At 50.4% G+C, this 25,093-nt stretch overlaps 2 protein-coding genes across 9 annotated transcripts; both read right to left on the bottom strand.

Moving 5' to 3' along the window:
* Window positions 1-614: 614 nt before the first annotated feature.
* UBOX5 (U-box domain containing 5) lies at window positions 615-24,697 on the bottom strand. 5 transcript variants are annotated; one of them, XM_054064356.1, is made up of 5 exons: window positions 24,491-24,628; window positions 11,896-11,992; window positions 8,584-9,766; window positions 4,041-4,202; window positions 615-1,511 (listed from the first exon to the last, which is right to left on the bottom strand). In XM_054064356.1, the coding sequence occupies exons 2-5, from the start codon at window positions 11,947-11,949 to the stop codon at window positions 1,300-1,302; spliced, it is 1,611 nt and encodes a 536-aa protein (XP_053920331.1). In that variant the 5' UTR covers window positions 11,950-11,992; window positions 24,491-24,628; the 3' UTR covers window positions 615-1,299. The 5 variants fall into 5 exon arrangements, with proteins under 5 accessions (XP_053920331.1, XP_053920332.1, XP_053920334.1 ...); XM_054064357.1 differs by lacking the exon at window positions 24,491-24,628 and adding an exon at window positions 23,990-24,130; XM_054064359.1 differs by lacking the exon at window positions 24,491-24,628 and adding an exon at window positions 14,962-15,102.
* FASTKD5 (FAST kinase domains 5) lies at window positions 15,346-24,694 on the bottom strand. Of its 4 annotated transcripts, XM_054064354.1 has the most exons (3): window positions 23,990-24,129; window positions 22,604-22,778; window positions 15,346-18,133 (listed from the first exon to the last, which is right to left on the bottom strand). In XM_054064354.1, exon 3 carries the CDS (start codon window positions 18,093-18,095, stop codon window positions 15,642-15,644), a length of 2,454 nt encoding a protein of 817 aa, XP_053920329.1. In that variant the 5' UTR covers window positions 18,096-18,133; window positions 22,604-22,778; window positions 23,990-24,129; the 3' UTR covers window positions 15,346-15,641. The 4 variants fall into 4 exon arrangements, with proteins under 4 accessions (XP_053920329.1, XP_053920326.1, XP_053920327.1 ...); XM_054064351.1 differs by lacking the exons at window positions 22,604-22,778; window positions 23,990-24,129 and adding an exon at window positions 24,619-24,694; XM_054064352.1 differs by lacking the exons at window positions 22,604-22,778; window positions 23,990-24,129 and adding an exon at window positions 24,491-24,630.
* Window positions 24,698-25,093: the final 396 nt, after the last annotated feature.

The following is a 25,093-nucleotide window of genomic DNA, read 5'->3' as shown; positions in this document are numbered from 1 at the left end:
AATGGGGGAATGTCCTCTTTCTGCTCCAAACGGAGATGGATTATGAGCTCCCACTGACGCAGACAAAGCGCGAGATCAGTTTGGTGCTGACACAAAGCCACGTTGCAGCTGCTTGATGAGCCTGCGATTTGCCGCGACCACGAACATTATGGGTTGCTCAGCAAGGAGGTGCTTTTTAAGAGAGAATAAAGGTGAGTTCAGTCAGCTGCAGTCTCGTTACGCCAGAGAAACCAGCACAGAACATCAGACCCACAAGAGAAATTACTAATTAAGGAGGAACAGCAGGGGGTTCTACAGGTGACAAAACCTCTGCTGTCGCCTCACCCTCAGCATAGCTGGCACAGAATGTGATTTTCTTCCTGGCTTTTTTTGGCTCTTTGAAGACTGGACCTCCTTGGGTTTAGGAATCTTAGTCTCAGTCCTGTGATGGTGCAGGCGGCTGCTGTGACAACATTGAGTCTGCGGCAATTTGTGTCGACTGACTTAGTTTTTTCCAGCCCATTTATCCAGTACTCTGCAGAGTTTCACTCCACGAAATCATTAAGACACATAATGAGACCAATTACGAGTCAGAAAGAAAGCCTGACTTGAAACATCATTTTATTAAGGCTTAAATGTCTATCAGCCAGACGGGAGCCGGTCCAGTCACACGACACAAACTGAGAGTGATGTTCGGTGTAGCGCGATGGCTTTTCTACAGGAGCTCATTCGAGCAGGATGAGATCGCTGCCAGTTACTCACGCGTTGACCACTTCTCCTCGTGACGTGCTGGACTCCGGAAAGATGAAGGATGTGCTCCTGCAGCAACAGCGAAGGCGCCACAGGGAGGAAGGGGATGAGATGGGAAAAGGGAGAAGTCAGGTAGTTTTGCATGTTGTCAACCACAAGGACTGCGCCCGGTCCAGGACCGAACGGCTGCTCGTCAAACATGTAAATGGTTTCAATTTACGGGGAAGCTAAACTCACAGTCCAAAGGCACCTATGCTAAACCACTGAGCCACTGGGATGGTGAGGGAGGGCGGGTGCGACAGGTGGAAATCAGTTCGATATAAATACATATTCCTTGTTAAAGTAGCTATGGCTTTTATTATCCTCGGATCGCTTTGCTCAGGCGCGATGCTCTAACCCCCCACCCCCCACTACTCTGTAAGCACAAGAAGACCAAGTCCTCTCTGCCATTGCGGGATGCTCATCCGGCAAGTTCTCAAAGGCCTTCGTCCTCCTACGATCGATAACAGCACAGGGAACAGCAGCAGCTCCTCGTTCTTGTCCTCCCGGTGGGCTCCGGCAGCTGAGGGGTCAGAAGTGAACCCTCCTGATGTCGTGAGTGGCAGCTGATCTTTTACAACTCCCGCACAGCATCAACGAGAGGGACTTCTGCTTCTCAGCCAAGCACGGGCGACACATGAGGTGGCCACAGGGAAGCTGGTAAATGGGCTCCATTTTGAAATAAGAGGAGAAGGTTTTGCTGCAGGAAGCGCATCCCTGGGTCTGGCTGCTCCTGCCGTGCTCTGCAAAGGCGACAGGAGAAGCGGCTTGGTCAGGGGGGGTGACAAAACCACACCGTGCCACCCCTCACATGCCTGCGAGCTGAGGGCCCTGCTTTCTGTGGACAAACAGCACAGCCAAAGCCTCTCACTGCTCTGGACCATGGTCTGGTTTCTCTACCACTATTGTAAGGAAATGGAACGGTTTTGCTTCAGAGGCAGGTCGTGCTCAGGAGGGGTTTGATCACGTCAGCATTTGCACCATTAGGCTTTTAATTGAGGACAGATGACTGTAAAGGGCTTTTCACTTTTACTGAGACTAAATCGGCCTCCTTTCCGCTTTTCCAGTGAATTAAAATCGCTGATTCCCAAGTGAAATGCTTTAGGTATCGCTTTGCATTCCCATCACACACCACCTATCAAGGGCTACTCAGGCAACTCTTAAACAGGAGCAATTTTAAAGGGGACAGGAAAAAGCTTAATAGCTGAATGTCACTGCGGAACGGCAAAAGCTCTTCAGCGTGATGCCAGGCACTGGGAGCTGCACGCCCTGGTCCTTGTTCAGGGTGGCCTGGTGCCCCCAAACCCTTTCTCTGCCATGAGCAGGCAGATCCTCGCTCAGGAGAAGAGGAGCAAGCCAAGAGTTAGGGTATCAGAGGTTCAATGAAGGTTCAATGCCTCCCTGCACCCTGAATAATCATGGAATGGTTTGGGTTGGAAGGGACCTCAAAGCTCATTCAGTTCCAACCCCCTGCCATGGGCAGGGACACATCCCACTGGATCAGGTTGCTCAAAGCCCCATCCAACCTGGCCTTGAACACCTCCAGGGATGGGGCAGACACAACTCTCTGGGCAACCTGTGCCAGTGTCTCACCACCCTCACAGGAAAACATTTCCTCCCAAGATCTCATCTCGATCTCCCTGCTTTCAGCTTAACACTGTTCCCCCTTGTCCTGTCCCTGCACTCCCTGATCAAGAGCCCCTTCCCATCTTTCCTGGAGCCCCTTTAAGTACTGAAAGGCTGCCCTAAAGTCTCCGCAGAGCCTTCTGTTCTCTAGAACAACCCCAACTCTCTCAGCCTGTCCTTACAAGGGAAGTGCTCCAGCCTTCTGAAAAGAAATCATTTTGGGAGTGTATCCACAGCTGGATTAGCATGTCTAGCCAGCAGGTAGAATGAAAACTGTGAGGATTCAACAGCCTGACCTGTATCTATTCAAATCGGAAGGGATTCAGGGCACACACTTGGCTGGTCAGCCCGTGCTGTTGGTACCATTACTTGTTCCTGGTATTTGCTAGATTTCATAGAATCATAGAATCCTTATGTTGGAAAACACCTTTGAGATCACCAAGTCCAACCACACCTGTCCACTACTAAATCATATCCCTAAGCACTTCATCTACCTGTCTTTTAAACAGCTCCAGGGATGGGGACTCAACCACTTCCCTGAGCAGCTGTTCCAGTGCTTGAGAACGCTTTTAGTGAAGAAGTCTTTCCTAATGTCCAATATGAACCTGCCCTGGCACAGTTTGAGGCCATTCCTTCTCATCCTATCACCTGTTGCTTGGGAGGAGACCAACACCCACCCCTCTGGCTGCATCTCTGTGGACAGGGAGGCACAGGCTCGAGCCTGCTCCCCACATCAGATTCCTTCCCCAACCTCAGCTTGCTTTGTGCAACTAACTGCCAACATTCTAGCTGCTCAGCCTGAATCCAGAGCTCTGCCGGGAACAGCCAAAGTCTCAACACGGGGTGAGTTGTGTCTGATCTAACCCAGTGCGGGCTGGGCTGAGCACCATGTCCCAGCACAATGCATCCAGGATAGTCCTTGGGCAGGTGAGTGAGAGCCACCAACGTGGGCAAATCACAGAATGGTTTGGGTTGAAGGGAACTTAAAGATCATCCAGTTCCAACCCCTCTGCCATGGCCAGGGACACTTCCCACAGAGAATCATAGAATCGTTTGAGTTAAACCATAGTACTGAAGCGTGCCCTGACTGCGGACACAGACATATTCCTTACTTTCTGGGGGTCAGCATGATCTTAACTTGCTTCACGGGGAGAATAAACAATTAAAACTCTGAGATAAAAAAGCAGTAGCTAGGGATGGTTAAATAAACTTGCCAGGAGATGATCTAATATTTTTGTATTGAATATATAGAATTTTGAGGTCCAAACAGGCATAGAAAGATGCTGAGCAGGAGCACAATCCTCCCTGTTAAGCTAGTCCAAATTTCCTCTCCTCTCCTTACATGGGTATAAACTGGAGAGGGGCAGATTTAGACTGGACATTAGGAAGAACTTCTTCACCATGAGAGCTGTGAGACACTGGCACAGGTTTCCAAGGGAAGCTGTGGCTGCCCCATCCCTGGAGGTGTTCAAGGCCAGGTTGGATGGGGCCTTGGGCAGCCTGATCCAGTGGGAGGTGTCGCTGCCCTTGGCAGGGGGGTTGGAACTAGATTATCTTTAAGGTTCCTTCCAACCCTAACTATTCTATGATTCTGTGATTCTATGATTCTTGCTCCCAAAGGCAAACCAGAAGTGTTTGTTGCTTACCGAGGACGGTGCCCACGCCCCACAAACTGCTGCAGCCTCCCTCGCTCTGTGCCTGCTGCTGGCTCTTCATCAGCTTGGCCGTAAACGAGGGCATTGAGCTGAGCGCCGAGTTCAAGGCAGTGTCCAAACTCTCCGACAGCTTTTGTTCGTGAGACATCAGATCTGCAAAAAGAAGCACAAGCTCGAAGAGCAGATGCTGGGAAAAAGAAAGCTGCTGCACAACAGCAATGCTGCTCTGCCCCTGAACCATTTGAACAACGCCCAGGATTTTAGAAGCTCAGCTATCTATTTTCTCCAGATTTCTGTTTTCCTCACCCAAGTGCCAGGATGGGGATGTAATGCCTCTTTTCCCATGGCTCGTATTAACATAGAAAGGTGTTGGTTGGAAGGGACCTGAAAGCCCACCCAGTTCTATGCTCGCAGGGACACCTCCCACTGGATCAGGCTGCTCAAAGCCCCATCCAACCTGGCCTTGAACACCTCCAGGGATGGGGCAGCCACCACTTCTCTGGGCAACCTGTGCCAGGGCCTCACCACCCTCACAGGAAAACATTTCTTCCTTATATTTTATCTAAATCTCCCCTCTTTCAGCTGAAAACTGTTCCCCCCTCATCCTATCCCTTCACTCCTTGATAAAGAGCCCCTCCCCAGCTTTCCTGGAGCCCCTTTCAGTACTGGCAGCACTTCAGTGCTAGAAGGTCTCCCTGGAGCCTTCTCTTCTCCAGGCTGACAACCCCAACTCTCTCAGCCTGTCCTCATATGGGAGGTTCTCCAGCTCTCAGACCATTTTTGTGGCCTCCTCTGGACTCGCTCCAACAGATCCATGTCCTTCCTGTGCTGAGGACTCCAGAACTGAACACAGGACTCCAGGTGAGGTCTCATAAGAGCAGAGCAGAGGTGTAGAATCCTCTCCCTCTTCCTGCTGGACCTTTAGGGTTCTAAAGATGAAAAGGCCCATGGATTACCCTCAGGCATTCATGCCATGCTGTGTCAACATTCAGGTGCTGGATTGTATCTGCATGTCTGAACAAGACCAAGATGCCAAATGATCCAGAACCCCATTTCTCTCCAGGCCCAGGCAGCTCCTGCTCACCCAGTGCTCCCAGACTTGCTTCGTACACCTCACTGGGAACATCTAAGCCACTATGAAAATCTGGAGGACTCTTTTTTAATCTCTGTCCCAGTTCTGAGTCAAGGGATAAAGCCAAAGGCACAGGGTTGGACCCTTCCCTGCAGCATTCTGTCCTATGCACCACCGAAGGCGTTAATTAAGACAATGCATAAGAGAATCCTGTCTGCATCACTAATTCTGTTAAACCCATCTCCCAAAGGAAGACCTTTGAATCAGAGCTGTATTATTTGTTACAGCAATCAAGGCTGATGAAATACTGAAGCACGAGCTCCCTGGGCTGAGCACCACGCTTTTATTTATGTACAGGCACGGCTCCCCTGGGAGCTCCAGGACCTGCCGGGCAGTCCCTGCTCCTGTGGGACCAGGACACATCCACAGTGGGAGCTGCTACAACGCCTCTGCAATAAATAACTAATGATTCCTCCTAAAACATGGAATGAGCTTTAGACTAAGTGATCAGAGCAGAAATGTGCACTCTGACATGTCTCTACTCTTTCCGGTACCTCCAAACATCAATTAATTTCTAAGTCTTTAAAGAATTTTTTTACAATTAAAGAACCAACTCAGCTTTTTCCTTGAAACATTTAGGGCTGTTTTAGAAGAAAGACCATGCGAGTGACAGGTACCAGCAGGCATTAGAGCCATCAGAAGCTGCCTTTTGACACGTTACAGACCACTAGTTTAGAGGACACAAGGAAACAGAACTTACCTGCCTAGAGAGAGCCCTTACGCAAACAGAAGACACCCGTGCAGCGTGTATTTACACCGACCAGACTGGCCTCACAGACACTGCTGCTGTTTTTAAGTTCACTTAAATATAATATTGCTTAAATGCCTCTCTCCCTACTTCCAGCTTAACTTTACCTTCCCCCTCCAGCAGGATTTATTCCCGAAAGCAGTAACTCAGTTTAAGGACAGCAAATATAAGCATTGCTGTGTGCAGCGCAGTTCTATCCACACAACAGTTGTGCTGACAGCAATTCCAATGCATTTCAGGAATTTCTGTGCCAAGGGAGAAAGCAAACATGGCAAAACGGGTGCGGATTCGGGTGAAAGATCTAGCATAAAGAGGAGCCACGCTTTTCACCACAGAGAGCAAGCTGAAGGTCTTTAGAGAATAAATCACAAAACGGAACAGAGTTTGGGGAGAGAGATGTTAATCTCCTTGGTTTTTGAACCATAGGTCACCTCTGCTTTCTCAAGGCTGTCACTGCCCCACCAGCCCAGCCCATTCCAGTTCCTGAACGTTGCTGGGCAGGAGCTGCTGGACCTACAGAGCATCCTGCACTGCTGCTCCCAGCGCTTGGTGGGTCTGAAGGTTTGTCTGCACCTGGTGAGAAGCTGTGGCACGGCTGGGGCTGAGGTGGGTGAACATTCATATTCACCTATGACCTGGATGAGGACACAGAGTGACCCTCAGCATGTTTCCTTGATGATACAAAACTGGGAGGAGCAGCTGATCCACCAGAGGCTGTGCTGCCATTCAGCGAGACCTGGACAGGCTGGAAAGTTGGGAGGAGAGGAACCTCATGCCTTAACAAAGGCAAGTGCAGAGTCCTGCACCTTCGGAAGAACAAATCCATACACAGGACAGGTTAGAGGCTCACCTCCTGGAAAGAAGCTTTGTGGAGAAGGACCTGGGAGTCCTGGTGGGCATCAAGCCGACCATCAACAAGCAATGTGCCCTCGTGGCCAGGAAGGCAAATGGTATCCTGAGGTGCACCAAGAACAGAGTGAACAGCACAGCAAGGGAGGTTTTCCTCTCTCCTCACTCTGCCCTAGTGAGGCCCCATCTGGAGTCCTGTGTCCAGTTCTTGGCTCCTCAGCTCAAGAAAGACAAGGCACAATTGGACAGAGTCTAGTGTAGGCCACAGAGATGATGAGGGGACTGGAGTATCTGTCTTTTGAGGAGAGGTTGAGTGAACTTGGTCTGCTCAGCCTGGAGAAGAGAAGACTGAGAGAGGACCTCATCAATGCTGATCAATATCTAAGAGGCAAGGGTCAAAAGGATGGGGCCAGACTCCTTTCACTAGTGCCCAGCAACAGGATAAAGGGCAACGGGTACAAACCAGAGCACAAGAAGTTCTACGTGAACGTGAGGAAAAAAGTCTTTCCGGTAAGGAAGATGGAGCACTGGAACAGGCTGCCCAGAGAGGGGGTGGGGTCTACTTCTCTGGAGATATTCAAGCCTACCTGGACATGCTCCTGTGCAACCTGCTCAAGGGGAACTAGTTCTAGCGGGGAGTTGGGCTGGATGAGCTCCAGAGGTCCCTCCAACCCTGACCATTCCATGATTCCGTGAATCCACTCAGGTTTTTGGGGACTTTATTTCAGGGTTGCAGGTCTGGACTGTTTTTCTGACTCCTGGAGCTTATGCCCAGTGGCACTGCTACAAGACTGCTGAGAAAAGCAAGGATAAAGGGAAAGCAGTGCCCATTTCCTTCCCTTTTAGACACAAGACACATCCCTTGCTTAAGGTCTCTACCTGTTCTATCATTTTAACCAGCTGACAACACCGAACAAGTCTCACCCAGCTTGTGCTGGCCTCTCCTCCTTGCACCGCCTGCAATTCCCTTGCTGCTGTCTGTTCCGAGCCCTTGTGCTGCTGCACTAAGATTAGTGTGGATCGGAAGCTGTGCAGAGACATGATCCCAAAGCCCAGCCTCTGCCGCAGCAAAAGTAAACCCAGGAGAGGGTAAGAAACCAGCTTGTCTTGGGGACACAATGACACTGAGCATGCAGGGGACCAGCTGCACCAAGAGCCCAAGCCAGCAGTGCCTGATGAGGGAAATCCATGAGCAGGATTAGTGCCCCATTCTTGCTTTCTGCTCCATCTCATCCTCATGGTAAGATCCACACCAGCCAGGACTCCCTGCACCATCACCACTGTAGCACCAGATATTTCTTTTCCTGCTGTTGCACATCCAGGAACATACTGGATGTCTGGGATAATAAATCACTCATGATAAAGAAACTTGAAACCGGCACAGTGTGATAAAAATGTTGTCTCCACGTCGCCAGTGGCTGGGAAGGAAGGAGACGAAAGGAAATAGGAACTAAAAGGGAAACAGCAACCTGAGCAAACAAGGAGGCTGTGAAACAAGGAGCATAATGAGAGGGATGAGCCTACGGATGAGAAAAAGTGAAATGGAATGGAAACAAACCCCATCCAGGGATGGTGGTTTGTGCTGAGGAGAGGGGAGGTGAATGAGACAATGACCTAACTTCCACGACATCAACAGGGTAACACAATGGTCTTAAAGCTTTCTAGAGGTGGGATGGGAATCTACTGGAGCCTCCTGACTTGAAAACCTGGCCTGGCTTTGATGATCTCAAAGGTCTTTTCCAACATAGCAATTCTATGATTCTAAGACACTCAAGAAACACAAGTGATGTAGGGAGCCACGATACCTGTCGAACAGTCCATTTGGATCAAATGCGAGTCACTGTCAGTTTTCATTTTTTTAGCACTGTTCTCTGAGGTAGACGAGACAAGTAAGTTTGTAGAAGCAAAATAGGGTGGTTGCACGGAGCTCTGATCCATACAGTCCATTTTCCTTTTCAGAGAAGACATTGTTATGGAAGAAGGTATGAGCGTTTCCGAGGCGTGAGCTCTCCCGAGCAGGTTGGTGCCAGGGATGCTGTGCTGTAGGAGGAAGTGGTCTATCCTGGCCTTGAGGGTAGGGTGAGGTAAGGGCTGCGAGTGCTGGCTGAAAGCCACTCCAGTGAAAGGATCGCTGGGTACCCTGCCCCAAGAAGCCTCACTCCGGTTGCATTTTTCCAAGGTGGTTTGGTCGATCACCTTCCCGGAGGGCAGGAGCATGGGGAAGGTCATGATCTCCAAAGTGATAGGGTCCAGGAATTCTTCAGGGATGTCCTGGACGACATCCACCAGCTTGCGGAGGGTTTGCTGCTCGCTGTCATTGGCGCTGAAGGGTACACAGTCGCTCTCCATCGGCGTCCAGAGCTCTGGCTTGAGGCTGCCGATATCCTGGGCGAAGAACTGGGAGGCCACCTGAAAGACGCCCTCGATCACCTCCTGCGGGCAGGTTTTGGCAGGTTGTCCCCACACCTCCAGCCTTTTAATGCAAGGCAGGCCGCCTCCGGCCACGTGGGTGATGCAGATTTTTAAGTGTGACACATTGCTCAGCGAGGCGGGCCCTTTATTCCAGAGATCTTGAGATGCAGAGCCAGGGTAGGAGAGGACATTTTCCATCTGATGGAAGGGCGGCCTCGGCTTGAAGCCTCTGTGGCCAAACGTCACTTTGCTTTGATTTTTTAAGACTGCTTTCCCCACCAGCGTGAAAGTGTCTTTGTCTGACACAGGCTGACCGGCCAGACCTGAGAACTGACCCTCGGGGCTCTGCCAAGAGGTCTTATTGCACGAGGTAGAGGTGTAAACTTCCAGCCCGGAGAAAGTTTGGTACCCCCCAGATGAGACATCGATATTAATCCTGCAGATCTCAATGTTGAAGGGAAAAGAGATAGTGACATGGACCGGGGGTTTGATAAAGTATTCGCTGCGGAAGCCACGGTTTCTCCTGGCGAGGTCTTCAGAAATCAGATTCTCCACTTCGTAACCATCAGCAGAAATCTGTGTGTGGAGAGAAAACTGGGTTGAATTTGAAACAAGAAAAGAAAAGGAAATAATTTCACAAAGACTTACGTAGATTCTTGAGACAACAAACAAGGAACCAAGGCTGTAGTTCCAGGTGAAGAAGAGACAACACAGGGGCTCCCTGCTGCTGAAGCAGAGCGGACATGCTCCCGCCCTCCTTTAGCCACGTGGTCCCACCCGCTCCTCTCCACCCCCTCCACTACCTGGGCAGATGTTTGCACAGCTGGTTCAACCACTACAAGAATGGAAAATTACGTGTGGTTTGTCATTTTGGCTGAGCCAGTGAACTACATCACAGAATCAGAGAGTGGTTGGGTTGGAAGTGACCTTAAAAGATCATCCAGTTCCAACAGCCTGCTATGGGCAGCGGGCCCTGATGATCAAGTGATGTTCACTGGCAGAGGCTGCCCAGGGAGGTGGTTGAGTCACCTTCTCTGGAGGTGTTTAAGGGACGAGTGGACGAGGTGCTGAGAGGCATGGTTTAGGGATTGTTAGGAATGGTTGGACTCGATGATCCAGTGGGTCCTTTCCAACCTAGTGATTCTATGAGTCTAAGTGGGAGAGATGTGGCTGGGAACAGAGGCTGAGCGCAGGGGCGAAACAGGAGTCTTCTCTCTCTCAACAGCGGTGAAACATTATGTCAGCTTATCCTGCCATGTGAGAACATACACTGAATCACCCAGTTACAAGGTCCCGGAGGTCAGGTTTCTGCCTTCTCCTGTTGTGGGATCAACCCTACCCATCCCTGAGGGAGATGCTACTAAGGAGAATCACAGAATCATTAAGGTTGGAAAAGACGTCTAAGATCATCAAGTCCAACTGTCAGCCCAACACTACTGTGCCTACTAAGGGAGGCTGGGTTCCACCCCACTTCTCCCAGAAGATGTGATCCCACCCTCCACCCATCTCCTGGACAGACTGGCCCTTCCTTTTCCTGGAAGTCCTGGGGCCTAACAGGTCTGCAGCTCTTGCCGAACAAACAGATAAGAGCAAGGAAGATCTATTTATTCCACCTGATTAATGTGGTCACTCTACACTGTCCTGAGCACAGTGACTGCACCAATCCTCAGCTGCATGGCTTGGGTCTCTCCCCACGCACTGGACACACGGTCCCACCTCTGCTGTGGTTTTCACAGCATAACACTTAGAATCCATCTTGGATTTTAGGGTGTGAGGCAGAGGAGAAACTTAGGATTGAAAAAATGACCTTGTAAAACAACGCCAACAAACACGGTCAAGAGCTGTGTATTCTACTGGATAAAGGGAAACCTATAATACTGCAGGGGAAAAGGTATCTCAAATCAAAGCACACTGTGCAGATCATTGTCTTGTTATGAGATCCTGCAAAACTAGGGCTTTTTTTCCCTCCATCCAACAGTGTGTGCCCCACTGGAGTGGTTACAGGGGGTTTACAATGTTCTAACACTGGGATTGACCAAAGGATGGACAGAACAAATCAAGTTTTGAAAAGTAACTTTAGGAAATGGCTAAATACTGATTTTTTTTTTAAGTACTGAGCCTTTAACTCTGCTTTATCTTCATGTGAGCTGCAGATTCCGAGCACCCAAACACCAGTGACTCTCTCAAGACGCAAGCACAAAAGGGGAAAGGGAAGCAGGAGCCCAGATTCCCAACACTAGTTCACTAAACCTCCCTGCTGGGAATGACAGGAGACTGGCAGGCTTGGAACAGAAAGCTGTGAACAAACCCATTCAAGTCACATTCCTCCTTCCCACCCCCCACATTGGAAAATGATTTTAATTGACAAAAATGTTCTCAACTCTGCAGACTAAAGAGCCTTCATCTCACCTAGGCTGGAGCTGCATTGTCCTCAGCGCTGCTGCTGCTGCCAGGGGACACACACAGCCTCCTGTGCTAAAATCCCTCTTGGAACCAGCCAGACCACTCAAAACGACGGGAGTTTGCTCTGCTTTGTTTTCTCAGGGAAGCCCAGCACGGCCAGCCAAAAACCAGGTTTTCAGAAACACTAATTATTACAGATGAGCAGCAAACGAGCCCTCCTTGGTTCCAACCAATCCAGCACATCACTTCCAACTAACCCCTCCATCCTTCCGACTCCCTAACCCTCAACATCACTATTTTACCTTGTTGCAGTGAATTCTTGGCTTGAACTGTGGGAGACAGACGTTTATTACCATCTTGGCAGCTGGAGAGAGTTCACTTGCTGTGCATCGGATTCAGCTTGTGGAAAGAAAAAAAGACAAAATAAAGAAAGTGAATATCAGTGAACAGTGAAAGGACCTCGTGTTTCGGAGCCTGTGTGAATTACAAGCTTGGTAGCTCCTAAAACGCAGCTCGGATCTGAGTCCGAGAAGTGAAGCCAATGTAAACCCAAATGATGTGATGAAGAGATGGGATCAAGAGATAATATTGCTTTAATATTAATTAGTGAAGAAACATCAAAGACAAAATGGCTATTTTAACTAAAAATACCTCATCTGTGGATAGAGTAGCAATTAGATGTGAAAGCTTATCAAAGACACAGGAGGTTTTGTAGATACAACAAAGCATCAGAGGTTGTCAAAGTGAGCTCTCAGCAGCCTCAGCTGGAGCTGCTCTGGGATCTACCTGATGCATTCAGCACTGCAGCCTCTGAAGGTGGAAAGAGCTGGTGTCCATTCCCACCTTGCTTCCTTGAACCGCATCTTCAGGAGGCTGAGAGGAGACCTGATCACTTTCTACAACTCCCTGAAAGGAGTTGGTCTCTTCTCCCAAGTAACAAGTGATAGGATGAGAGGAAATGGCCTCAAGTTGTGCCAGGGGAGGTTTAGATTGCATATTAGGAACAAATTCTTCACCAAAAGGGTTCTCAGGCACTGGCAGGGGCTGCCCAGGGAGGCGGTGGAGTCCCCATCCCTGGAAGGATTTGAAAGATGAGTAGAAGAGGTGCTTCAGGACATCATTTAATAGTGGACAGGTATGGTTGGACTCGATCTCAAAGGTCGTTTCAAACCAAGTGATTCTCTATTTCTATGACTTGGCCTCCATACCCAGTTCCCTCTGCACACCACGTCTATCTGCTGCCTTCAGCAGCTTGAGAAAGGACCTGTCTGTGTTCTTGGACAACACCCAACACGACCAGCTGGGATGAGGCCTCTCAGGATGAGGGTAACACTGCTGCCGCAGAGAGAAAGGTTTCTTGAGGGCACCGGGAGCTCCAGATGGAAGCTAAGTTTAAACACAACTAATAACAATGGATATATAATAGCTTCAAGGGAGCAGAGGGCATTTAATAGCTCGAAGGGAGATCATCTGTGTGCTGAAGAGTGACCCAGCTGATTCTTCTGACAGTGTTCACTACAGAAACTCAAGTGAACACAACGTCTTTTCCATTGAAAAAAAATGTGACTTGAATTGGTGATATCAGATCCCTTTAAAGAATGAAATTATCCAAGAGGTAAGAGTTTTAACCTCATATTAACCTTAGTTTTAGTATGTCATTGCCTTGGGCAACCTTGCAAATCAGGAACCCACCGCTTCCTTCAAGAACAAGCGGCCTTTTGATGATTTTTCAGCTGAGGCTGTTAGTTTAGCCAAATTGAAATTGGCCTTCTGGGGGCACGTTGGTCCGGCTGCTGGAATGCCGAGTGTTACCAAGCTGCTTTGCCTGCCTACTCAGCGTGCGGGAGTTTGGTCCATGTGCCATCACACACAACAGTTTGAAACAAGAAATGTGGCGCCCAAGGTATAAATCCAACACCTAAAAATCAACACTACAGAAACCCAGCCTGCGGAAAGCTTGAAAGTTGCAATGCTGATGCTTGAGCAAAGCAAGTGTGAAGCTAAAAGAGCTGTAGCGAGCTCGACGATCACCCCTTCTAGCCCAATATTAGGTCTGACAGCCACTAGGAGCAATTCCTGCTCCTCAACAGAGAACACAGGAACAAGGAAAGCATAAAGGAATGCTCTTCCAACATTACCTGTCTGGCTTTCTGAGCCTGACAGGCTTCCAGCAAAGGGCTACCAATGAGGAACTGTTCAAACAGGCTTTTGAACTGGTCTGGCTTTCAGGAGTGAAACTGCTGGTTTAACTACAAGATGGGTAACAGAGTCATAGAATGTGTCATGGATTTTCCCCCTCTACTCTGCTCCTGTGAGACCCCACCTGGAGTCCAGTGTCCAGTTCTGGCATCTTCCACATAAGCAGGAGATGGAACTGTTGGAATGGCTCCAGAGGAGGCCGTGGAGATAATCTGAGGGCTGGAGCACCTCTGCAACGAGGACAGTGTAATTATTAGAATGGTTTGGGATGGAGGGACCTTAAAGATCATCCAGTTCCAACCCACCAGCCATGGGCAGGGACACCTCCCACTGGATCAGGTTGCTCAAAGCCCCATGCAACCTGGCCTTGAACACCTAGAGGGAGGTGGCCTCCACAACTTCTCTGGGTGACCTGTGCCAGTGCCTCACCATCCTCATAGTAAAATGTTTCTTCCTAATCTCTAATCCAAATCTCTCCTCTTTCAGTTTAAAACTGTCCCCACCTCATCTGATCCCTACACTCCCGGATAAAGAGCCCCTCCCCAGCTTTTTCTTGTCATCCCCATTAGGCAGCACACACCATCAACAGGGTCAACAGGATGCAAATTGTCTCTGCTAGGCAGGGACACACTGAGAACTGAGCATGGATTGATGTGCCGGGACCAGAGCAGCTTGTGCTCAGCACCAGTGTCCATCTCACCATTCCTCTTTTATGCTCTGCCCTGCTCCTGAAGGAGAAACTCGGACCACATGCCCACCAGCTCCAGCTTGATGGTGCTGGGTATAGCAAGAAAATAAGTATGTGTGTTCCTGGCACCCAAGTCAACTTCATGGCCAAAGCCCACCCCAGTTCCCTCCCAAATATCGCAAGCATTATCCCTGTTCTCAGAGTCACCAGCCTCAGAAGAGGTGCAACACCGCCAAGTGCAAGCTCCTACACCCGGGTCAGGGCAATCTGCAGTTTCAATCCAGGCTGGGGAACAACACAATTGAGAGCAGCCCCAGGGAAATGACTTTGGGTGCTCATTGATAAGAAGATCGACATGAACCGGCAATGTGCGCTCGCAGCCCAAAAGGCCAACCGTGTTCTGGGCTGCATCAAAAGCAGTGTGGCCAGCAGGGCGAGGGAGAGGATTCCTCCCCTCTACTCTGCTCTTGTGAGACCCTACCTGAAGTGCTGTGTCCAGTTCTGGAATCCCCAACATAAGAAGGAGATGGAACTGTTGGAACAGGTCCACAGAAGGCCACAGAGATGATATGAGGACAGGCTGAGAGAGCTGGGGTTGTTCAGCCTGGAGAAGAGAAGGCTTTGGGGAGACGTTAGAGCAGCTTCCAGTACTGGAAGAGTCTACAGGAAAGCCGGGGAAGGGCTTTTTATAAGGGGTTGGCGTGATAGGACCAGGAGGAATGGCTTTAAATTGGAAGAAGGATGATTTAGATTAGACATTTCATAGAAATTTTTCATGATGAGGAGCTGGGGCAACACTGGCACTGGGTTGGAACTGGATATCTTTAAGGTCTCTTCCCACCCAAATGATTCTATGATTCTATTCTATGCTTCTCTGAAATGCATCCATTTTCACTGTGGGTGGACAAATAAGTAATCACGGAGAAAAATGAATAGGACAGTAGTTTTTATTTGTTATGGAAGCATCTAGGGATCTATGTACAAAAGCAGAGCATGGGACATGTGATTGTCAGCTGAGCAGAACTGGCTAATGCAAGGCAGCCTGAGCACACAAAGCACCTATAACAACTTAACCAATGCTCAGAGATGTTTTAACCAGCAATCTGAGCAAGAGAGAGATCTGGGAGGCCACATTGGCCTCTGAGACAGCAGCATCCCAGACTAGGCAGACCTGTTGAGCAGTGCTGGGTCGAACACTTTGTAATGGAGGTAGCTCAGTTTCTCCAAACGCGTGCGTTTGAGCAGAGGAAACCATTCCCAGAATGGAAGCTCCACCACCACATACCCCAGCTGCCTCAGCTGCCGCCGTTTCAAGCAGTGCAGCCCCAAGAGCCGCTTGGAGCAGTAGCAGTAGTGGTTTCGGTTGGACACTTGAATAGCCAATTTCACCCTCTGAGGCTGCTGAGGCAATGCAAGGGAGGGTTCAAACCAGTGCCCTGATCTAGGCTCAACTTTCAATTCAGTATCCGTGAGAAAAGCTCCACCTGAACGTGCTGCAGGATCTCCAGCATGTGGTGTCTGTGCTTCTTCCTGACTGCGATCCCTGGCTTCATTTTCCATTTCCATGGGAGACTGGCTGTTAGTTTTCCCTTTTATCAGCTGAGTCATTAAGTCATCTGTCAGACTAATACCGATGTCTTTTAGTTTCGTACCCACAACAGAGTCTTGGGAGTTGAAAGGGATGGGACGTCCATCCATGGCCAAATGTACCTCCAAGTCGCTTGATCTCGTGTGAGGCAGGATCATGTGGTTCTTCACATACTCAGGGCCACCTAATACGCTCTGGAGAAGAGATGACGTTTCCACAATTTCAGGCCTGACGTAGATTTCTTGCTCTGCAAAGTTCAACACCATCTCGGTGATCTCTTGGCAAAGCTGAGGTGGAAGAAGGCTGCCTTGGTAGCTTGGGCACTCAATCTCAACACTCTTACTAAGGGTGAATAGGTCCTTTTTGAGCTCATATTTACTGCTTCTTGTTTTCCTGACAAACTCATCCCTCAAAGCAAAGTCTATCAGCTCCTCTGGGAAGCGTTTGACAAAGGCCAGGCCAAGCAAACCAGTAAGGAGATGCTCTGGAAACTTTCTGAATTCATGGAGTTTTCTATGCATTTGTTCTATCAGGCAGGAGTAAAACTCCTCCTCATTTGGAGGTTCGTAGTCCAGGCATCCAAATGACCACAAGAACTTGGCAGCATCTTTGCTTCGGCAGTAAGTCACCTTAGAAGGCAAAGACATGGCTACAGCAGTCATAATGCCTTCATCAAAGTAGTGTAGGGCTGAGCAGCTAAGAGTGATGTGCATGATGCCCTGGATGTTTACCACAGGAATCCGAGCGGGAATAACCTTTCCAAGTTCCTTCAAGAGGGGCAAGTGGTCCATGCGTGTGTAGCGAAGCATTTTGAGCACGTTCACCAAAGCGTAGGTGCTCATGTCTTCCATCTGCAAGGAGACCCTGTCCGCAATTTTCCTCATGACGTGGTCAGAGATCCCGCTGACAGACTTGAAGAGCCCCAAGCAGATAGCGCCCACCTCCTCCAAAGTGAAAGAGTCCATGTACTTCAGAATCATGCTCTCCACCTTCTGCGCCAGGTCTGCAGGTGACCTCCGGCCTTCACCGACGATATAAATGAGCTGAACAAACTGGGGCAAAGTGAGGTCTTTCCAGTGCATGTTGGCATAGCTGAACAAAATGCTCAGGTAGGATGGGACGCTGCGATCCAGACAGCGCCAGCAATCGGCCACCAGCAGCAGCTGGTCCAGGTTCATGTCCCACGCCCGGCGGCAGAATTCGCTCTCGCAGGCGTTCAGCAGATGGTGGGTAGGTGGAACGGCCAAACGAACACAAGCCTTTAACACATCGATGAGGTCGGAAGTACTGAACAATCTGATTTTTTTGACAGCACAGCAACACAGCATGTTAAATCTGGGTTCGGACAACAATGCCGCATGTTGTTCCCCTGGCAAACGACTCAGCTTGCGAAAATAATCTGTGATAGTTCCTGGGCCCTGGCAGTCCTTACTGAGGGCCACACTGTGTAAAATCGAGTCACCTTCTTCTAAAGGAAGTGTCTCTACTGGCTCAGACTTGTCACAGCTGAGAGATCGGTATTCGGGCCTCCCCTTCTGAAATAACCGAGGGTCCTCCTTGGAGTCATGCATCTCTGCTTTTTCCTCTACTGCTTCCTCCTTGGTTTGTGCCGTAGAGAGATGTGCCTGGATGCCTTGCTCAGGCAGCGGTGTGGGCTTTGGCAGGGCATTTTTGATAGGTGGCAAAGCCTGGGAGGCGGTGGCACCAAAGGAATGTTGGACCTGTGTGGCACCAGGGCTGGTGAAAGCATCCCCAAGTGCCTGGTCACTGCTTCTAGCAGCGTGGTGCTGGGAGGCAGCTCTGCTTTTGGCATAGGCAGATGGATTATACGACACTTTGTAGCCCAATGGATTCAGCAACTGGATGGTGGCCGCAGATTCGGTTCTGCTGTTTGCTGTTTCTGGGTCCTCTTCCTTTATCTGGTTACTTTTGCTGCTTCCGCTCTCGGCCTTGCACTTGGCTGCAGTCGAAAATGTAGTCACCCTGCTCAGCCTTGGAAATCTTCGGCATATTAGCACTGTAGCCATGGATCACAATTTACTGGGGTCAGAATTGCTTCCAGGTACTGAAAAAAGGGCAGATGGAGAATGAGTGGCTTCCACATGACACGAAGCACGTTTTATTCTATCCTTTATGCTACTGAGAGTGAGGTGATGCCAGTGCTTCCCCTGCTGGGGCAACTGTTTCCCTGCAACGCCGTAAGTCAGCCGCCAACGAGTGTCCTCATGCAAAGGCAGTTTGAGACAGGCACCCAGGTGACTGGAACACCCAAAATCAGGGGAGCACTCCCTGCTGCTCAGCAGCTACAAGTAACCCAGGAGAGACGGTGGGAATTAACAGAAGTCATCGCTTTTTCATTTTTAAGAGACCCAAACTGCTTTTCTTTCATTCCAAGCAATGAAAACCTATTTTTGCAGCGGAGCTGCTGCTTCAAGAGAAATTATGTATTTAAAATAGAGACAGCATGTGGAGGCTGTGAGCAAAGTCTCCGCAAAAACGATCCAGAGAGTGAAAGCTGGCCCCTAATCTGCAGTGGAGGATACTGGAAAGGAGAAATGTGGCCCCAGAACAAAGTCGGGAAGAGTACGGCAGAAGTGACACGAGTCATTGTGAAATGCTACATCCTAAGCTGAGAACCAGAGGGAACAGGGCTTTACGCTTCAGATTTGTGAGCATTTCCCACAGTTTTAAAGTACAGAAATCTTAGTTTCACAGAATCATTAAGGCTGGCAAAGAACTTTAAGATCATCAAGTCCAACTGTGAACCTAACACTGCCAACTCCACCACTACACCATGACACTAAGCACATCTACACGTCGTTTAAATACCTCCAGGGGTGGGGACTCCAACGTCTCCCTGAGCAGCCTCTGCCAGTGCTTGACAACCCTTTCAGTGAAGACATTTTTCCTGATATCCAGTCTACATCTCCCCTGGTGCAACTTGAGGCCATTTCCTCTTGTCCTATCACTTGTTACTTGGGAGAAGAGACAAACACCCGCCTTGCTACAACCTCCTTTCAGGGAACTGTGGAGAGCAATGTGGTCTCCATTCAGCCTCCTCTTCTCCAGACTAAATGGTCGCAGTTCCCTCAGCTGCTCCTCATAACCCCGGTGCTCTAGACCCTTCCCCAGCTTTGTTGCCCTTCTCTACATGTGTTCCAGACCCTCAACTTCTTTCTTGTAGTGAGAACCCCAAACTGAACACAATTTCCAAGCTGCGGCCCCACCGGCGCTGATTACAAGGGGATGAACCCTACCCTACTCCTGCCAGCCACACCATTTCTGATATAAAATGACAGGCACCTTCCTAACTCCTGCGTAAACGAGCTACAGCAAAGAGGGTGAGGATGAGAAACCTGTCAGGAGTCCAGCTGTCAGCCTGCACAGGCGTCAAACAAGTTCGTTCACATCGATTCAGATGCTGACTAAATAAAAGCACCAGGTCAGCGCCCAGAGTAACAGACCTTTCCCCAGCTTGCCCGACCAACCCCGATGATGCATTAGACCTGGTGTTTTCAACTTTAAAACCATTTGTGCTCGCATTACCACAGGGTGCTGAGCCATCAGGAAAGCCGAAGCCTGGCAGATAATGCAACAGCGATGCAAATTAGCATCTGTGCTTCCCACATGGGGGGGCATAAATCCTTCACAGGCATTCCCCTGCACTGTGCTCATACGTATGGTTTCCCAGTCAGGGTCAGATCGAGATGTCAAATCATCACAGGCAAACTCAGCTTTGTAGCAGTACAATGGATCCCCTGGGGAAGGAGAAGGAGCGGCTGAGGGCTCTGGAGGGAGTGGAGAGGGCTGCAATGGGATAGGGCCCACAAGCAGCTCTGGCTGAACGTAAGCTGGAGTAGAGGAATCACCCATGACCCCTCAGATGATCCATTCCCGCATCACAACGACAAAGCACCAGCTCCTCTGAAGGAAGGGCGAGACAGGAAGGCAGGGAGGATGGGGAGAGTTGAAGTGACAATCTTGGCTCCCTCTTGGTGCCAGATGTGGGGTGCTGCCTGTGGGAGGATGGTTCTTAAACGCCCTGAACTCTCCCACCACAGCAAAAGCAGCAAGAACAGAGAGACAGGGAAGACATCCCTGATCTGGCATGGACACTAGCAGCCTGCTGCTCTCTGCAGGCTGTTATCCCCCCAGGCAGCTTTACCTCTGCCTCGACAGGGCTCGGTTTCTGTCAGAGGACACGATCTCAGTGCAGAACTCACACAGGGGCACTCCTGATCTGCTCCAGTGCAAACTCAAGTGGCTCACTTAAACTGTCTGAGATTGATTCACACCAAGGCAGCCAAAGAGATCTCGCATCCTCCGCTCCACTGGCAGAACTTGGGAGCAGCAACCACCAGCTGCCGGGTGAGGAAAAGCTGCCACAGCATGAACTCTCTCAGCAGCTCCAGCAGGAGAGGTGGAAAAAGCATCCTGGGTGGAGAACAGAGGGCTCAAAGACGGAAGGCAGGGTGAAATGAAGATTCCTGGAGACAGCCATGCAAGGAGGATGGTACAAGAAAGAGGCCAATGAGTTTTTAAGATGAGCAGTAAATGGTTGATAGATATTGTGAGAGACTCAGCAGCCGTTACGTTTGCTGGGCAAGGTATTTGTTGTCTCAAGGCACAGCAGGAGGTGGCTCCCTGCTGCAGATCACGCTCTACCCCACAGACCCCAGGCCCTTGCAGCTGTGCTGCTCTCATCACCCAGGCAGCTGCAGGGCAGGAATCATCCCCTTCCAGTGGGAGAAGTCACATATCAACCAGCAAGAAACTCTACCCCTTCCTGACTCCCTTATGAGGCAGAAAAAGGAAAAGCCTGCTCAGATCGCAGAGAGTAAAACCTCAGCCAAGAGCCACGATGCTGCAGCACAGCCCAGGCCTTGCAATACCGTCAGCAGCAGCGATCAGGAGCTGGATTTCAAAGCTCTCCCATTTAGCACGAAGAAATGTTTGGTGCAAATACCATTCCTGGCTGCACTGGCTGTGACGTCTGGCCTGAGCTGGCTGCAAGTGCCACAGTGCCGTCTCCATGTGGCTGGAGACAGGCAGCCATGAAGCGGGCATGGCTGAGACCTGCATGCAGCTAGGAGAAGGAGACTCCAGCCCTGCTGGCATCATCTTCTCTTTTGGCACCACATAGGGCTTGTCCTAGAGGGTGCTCAGAGGGACTGCTTCCAGCTGCAAAGACGATCTGGGACAAGAGATTTATCCTACCTTGCCTTTTTCTTGTCTGATTCTATTTTGCATGTTTGCTATCTACTTTTCTATTACTGAGAGACAGGCACTTGCTACTGAGGGGCACGTTGTTTATTTAAAACAACTTCTGTTTGCCATTCCTACCTGAGAAACCCAGCCCCTGGTGCTACCAGAAACCCGCCCTCTCAGCGACCACAGCCCCACCTCAACATCAGAGAGTGAAAGCCACAGTGTTCACACACCGACGGCTCCAAAGGTGAACGCTGAGTGCTGCTGACAATACCCTCCATGCTATTTAGCGTTAAGCTTTGGGAAGCTCTTCATCAAATAGAGTATTTCTCTCCTCCTCTGCTCCAAATCTAGCAAAAAGAGAGAAGACCACACACAGGGAAGAGAGATCGGGCTGTGTTGAGACACTTCAAGCACCTTATCATCAATTGACCTGAACTGGAAGGGATCCACAAGGATCATAGAGTTCAGCTCCTGTCCCCGCACAGGACAAACCCAACATTCATGCGTGTCTGAGGGTGTTGGCCAAATTCTTCTTGAATAGAAGGCTGGGTCCGAGCAGCATTTTGCCCATGACTTTCAACTACCCCCAGCCTAAATCTTTGTGATCTTTTAAGTTCCTACAACGCTTCTCTTCCAACTCAACCTACAACTTTCCTCAATTCTCCTCTCCTACTGTTACACTGAGTAATCAACCTTCTTTCGTCCTCCCACCTCCCTGTTCAAATGCAGCCAAACTTCTTCCCACCTCTGGGCAAGTCTCTCCAGAAATTTCACTTCCAGAGACTCCAAAAAGGCAGTTACAATGTAAGGCTTGAAGTGGGGCCCTGCAGGCTACGAAAGCGCCTCATGGCCTTTGGAATGGGAACAGCTTTGCGTGCATGTCTGTGTGTCATGCTTACAGCCAAGTTCTTGGCCAAGAGCACAACTTCACAGCTGAACATCAGGGAAAACAACATTCCTGGAGGGATGTTGCCTGCCTGGAAGGATCTGCTCTGTGAGAGGGGAAATGGATGCAACTCTGAAACACTGCCTGTGCTTGTGGTCATTGTGAATTGCTTGGTTGGAAAAGAACTTTGAGATTATTGAGACCAACCATACCTGTCCACCACTAAACTGGATCCCTGAGCACCTCATCTACCCGTCTTTTAAATCCCTCCAGGGATAGGGACTCCAACACCTCCCTGGGCAGCATCTGCCAGTGCCTGAGAACCCTTTCAGTGAAGAATTTTTTCCTGATATCCAATCTAAACCTTCCCTGGTGCAACTTGAGGACATCTCTTCTTGTCCTATCGCTTGTTACTTGGGAGAGGAGACCAGCACCCACCATCCAGGGCAGTGCAGGATCTATGCTGGAATCATCCTCAGCTGCAGCTCCCCGACTGTTCTCCCCTGCCCAGCAGCACTGACATCTCCTCAGCACTCCAGCCCAGGTCACAGCAATCTTGCGGGTAAAACAGCTCCTTTTGGCCTAAAGCCCACAGTTCACTCCTGCACTGGGGCTGAAAAGAAAAACAATAGGGAAAGATTTTTTTTTCCCCACCAGATGATGACATCAGAGCACAAACTGGCCACTTTTCAAAGAATCATAGAACGGTTTGGGTTGAAAGGGACCTTAAAGATCATTCAATTCCAACCCCCTGCCATGGACAGGGACACCTCCCATTGGTTCAGGTTGCTCAAAGTCCCATCCAATCTGCCCTTGAACACCTCCAGGGATGGGACAGTCATGATTTCTCTGGGCAACCTGTGCCAGGGCCTCACCACCCTCATTGCGTAGAATTTCTTCCTAATGTCTAATCTAATTCTTCCCACTCCCAGTTTAAGCCATTCACCCTCGTCCTACCACTCCAAACCCTTGTAAAAAGTCCCTCCCCAGCTTTCCTGGAGCTCCTTCAGGTACCAGAAGGCTGCTCTAAGGTCTCCGTGGAGACTTCTCTTCTCCAGCCTGAACAACTCCAACTCTCTCAGCCTGTCCTTATAGCAGAGGTGTTCCAGCCCTCAGATCATCTCCGTGACCTCACGTGGAGCCATTCCAATAGTTCCATCTCCTTCTTCTGTTGGGGATTCCAGAACTGGATGCAGGATTTCAAGTGGGGTCTCACAAGAGGAGAGGAGAGGGGGAGAATCCCTTCCCTCGCCCTGCTGGCCACACTTCATTTGATCCAACCCAGGATACGGCTTTTGATGTAGTTTGTTCTTTCTCTCCACCCCTGCCCAACCCTGGTAGTGGGGACAGTGAGGACTGGGCCTTTACTGAGCAAAGAGTTTGAAACCTGTTCAAACCCAGAATTCCCCACAAAACAGACACGATAGGAAAGAGAAGCACCTGTGTTGTGGCAATGGTTTTCATTCTCTTTAACAGCATCATTGTTCCCCCAGTGCTGCTCTCCCACCTGTTGAGACTGGATCTGCAGTAGGTGACTACTCTTCCTCAGAACCAAAGCCAAGTTTTAACAATCATAGAATCAATAGGTTAGAAAAGACCTTTGAGATCAATTCCAACCATACTTGTCCCCTGCTAACTCATATACCTAAGTACTTCATCTACCTGCCTTTTAAATTCCTCCCTGGGCAGCATCTGCCAGTGCTTGATAACCCTTTCTGTGAAGGGATTTTTCCTAACATCTAATCTAAACTTCCCCTAACGCAGCTTAAGGCCAGTCCTCCTTGTCCTATCACCTATCACTTGGGAGAAGAGATCAACACTCACCTGTCTACAACCTCCTTTTAGGTAGTCATAGAGAGTGATAAGGTCTCCTCTCAGCCTCCTTTTCTCCAGGCTAAACAACCCCAGTTCCCTCAGCCACTTCTTGTGAGACTCGTGCTCCTGCCTTTTCACCAGCTTCGTCGCTCCTCCTCATGCTCTACAAGGGCCTGTAGTGATAAGACGAGGGGGAATTGCTTTAAATTAGAAGGGGGAAGATTCAGATTAGACATCAGGAAGACGTTCTACACGAGAACGATGGCACGAGTTGCCCAGAGAAGTGATGGCTGCCCCAACCCTAAGGCGTTCAAGGCTGGATGGGGCTTTGAGTAACCGGATCCCGGTTACTCAAAATGGGAGGTGTCCCTGCGCATGGCAGGGGCGTAGAACTGGATGGGCTTTAAGGTCCCTTCTAACCCAACCCATTCTATGATTCTCAGCTGCGAACCCGTGCGGCCCTGCCTACCCGTACGCGCTACAGCCGTAACCTCCGTTAGCCGCGCTCACCGGGCAGCGCAGCTCCAGGGACTCCGCCAAGGCGCCGGTATCGCCCCCTCCCGCTGAGAGGAGCAGCTGGGGGAGAGGGAAAGGGACCCTGGGGCGCCTGGGCCCGTGCTAGCTCCGCTTGCACTTACCGGGCCCCGCAGGCGCCCCCAGCTCCAGCCCCGCCGCCACCGCCTCCGCGCGTCGCTTCCGCCCCGCCGCTTCCGGCCGCTTCGCGCTGACGCACTTCCGGTTGCGCGACACGAGAGGGGCGGGGCCGGCAGGGGGCGCTGGCGGCGCGCGTGGCTCGGGCCGGCGTCACGTGACGCTCGCGCTCGGGGGGCCGAGCGTGGGGGGGGTCGCTGTAAGTCACGTGACAGCGGTGGCTCACGTGGCTGCGCCCGGGAGGCAGCAATGGCGGCGGAGGCGGGTCGTTGTAGGGGTTTGGCGGTGCTTTGGGAGCGGCCGTGAGGCTGCGGTTGTCACAGGGAGCAGCTCTGAAGTTCTATGTGTGCCGTATAGAGCGGCTGTGAGTGCTGTGGTAGCCCTGAGGGGCCCTGGTTGCCCCACAGAGTAGCTGTGAGGGTCATTGGTTGCCCCAGGCAGCAGCCATGAGGGCCGTGGTTC

This window comes from Cuculus canorus, chromosome 4 (genome assembly GCF_017976375.1).
Source record: "Cuculus canorus isolate bCucCan1 chromosome 4, bCucCan1.pri, whole genome shotgun sequence".
NCBI lineage: Eukaryota > Metazoa > Chordata > Aves > Cuculiformes > Cuculidae > Cuculus > Cuculus canorus.
This window is presented reverse-complemented; position numbering and strand designations above follow the sequence as displayed.

Excerpts from the sequence above, each read along its gene's own strand:
- UBOX5 (XM_054064355.1), bottom strand. The coding sequence starts at position 11,949 with ATGGTAATAAACGTCTGTCTCCCACAGTTCAAGCCAAGAATTCACTGC. Across the intron at positions 4,203-8,583 it reads CCAAATGGACTGTTCGACAG|ATCTGATGTCTCACGAACAA; the intron begins GTATCGTGGCTC and ends TTCTTTTTGCAG. Across the intron at positions 1,512-4,040 it reads GGGCGTGGGCACCGTCCTCG|AGCACGGCAGGAGCAGCCAG; the intron begins GTAAGCAACAAA and ends TCGCCTTTGCAG.
- FASTKD5 (XM_054064351.1), bottom strand. The coding sequence starts at position 18,095 with ATGGCTACAGTGCTAATATGCCGAAGATTTCCAAGGCTGAGCAGGGTG.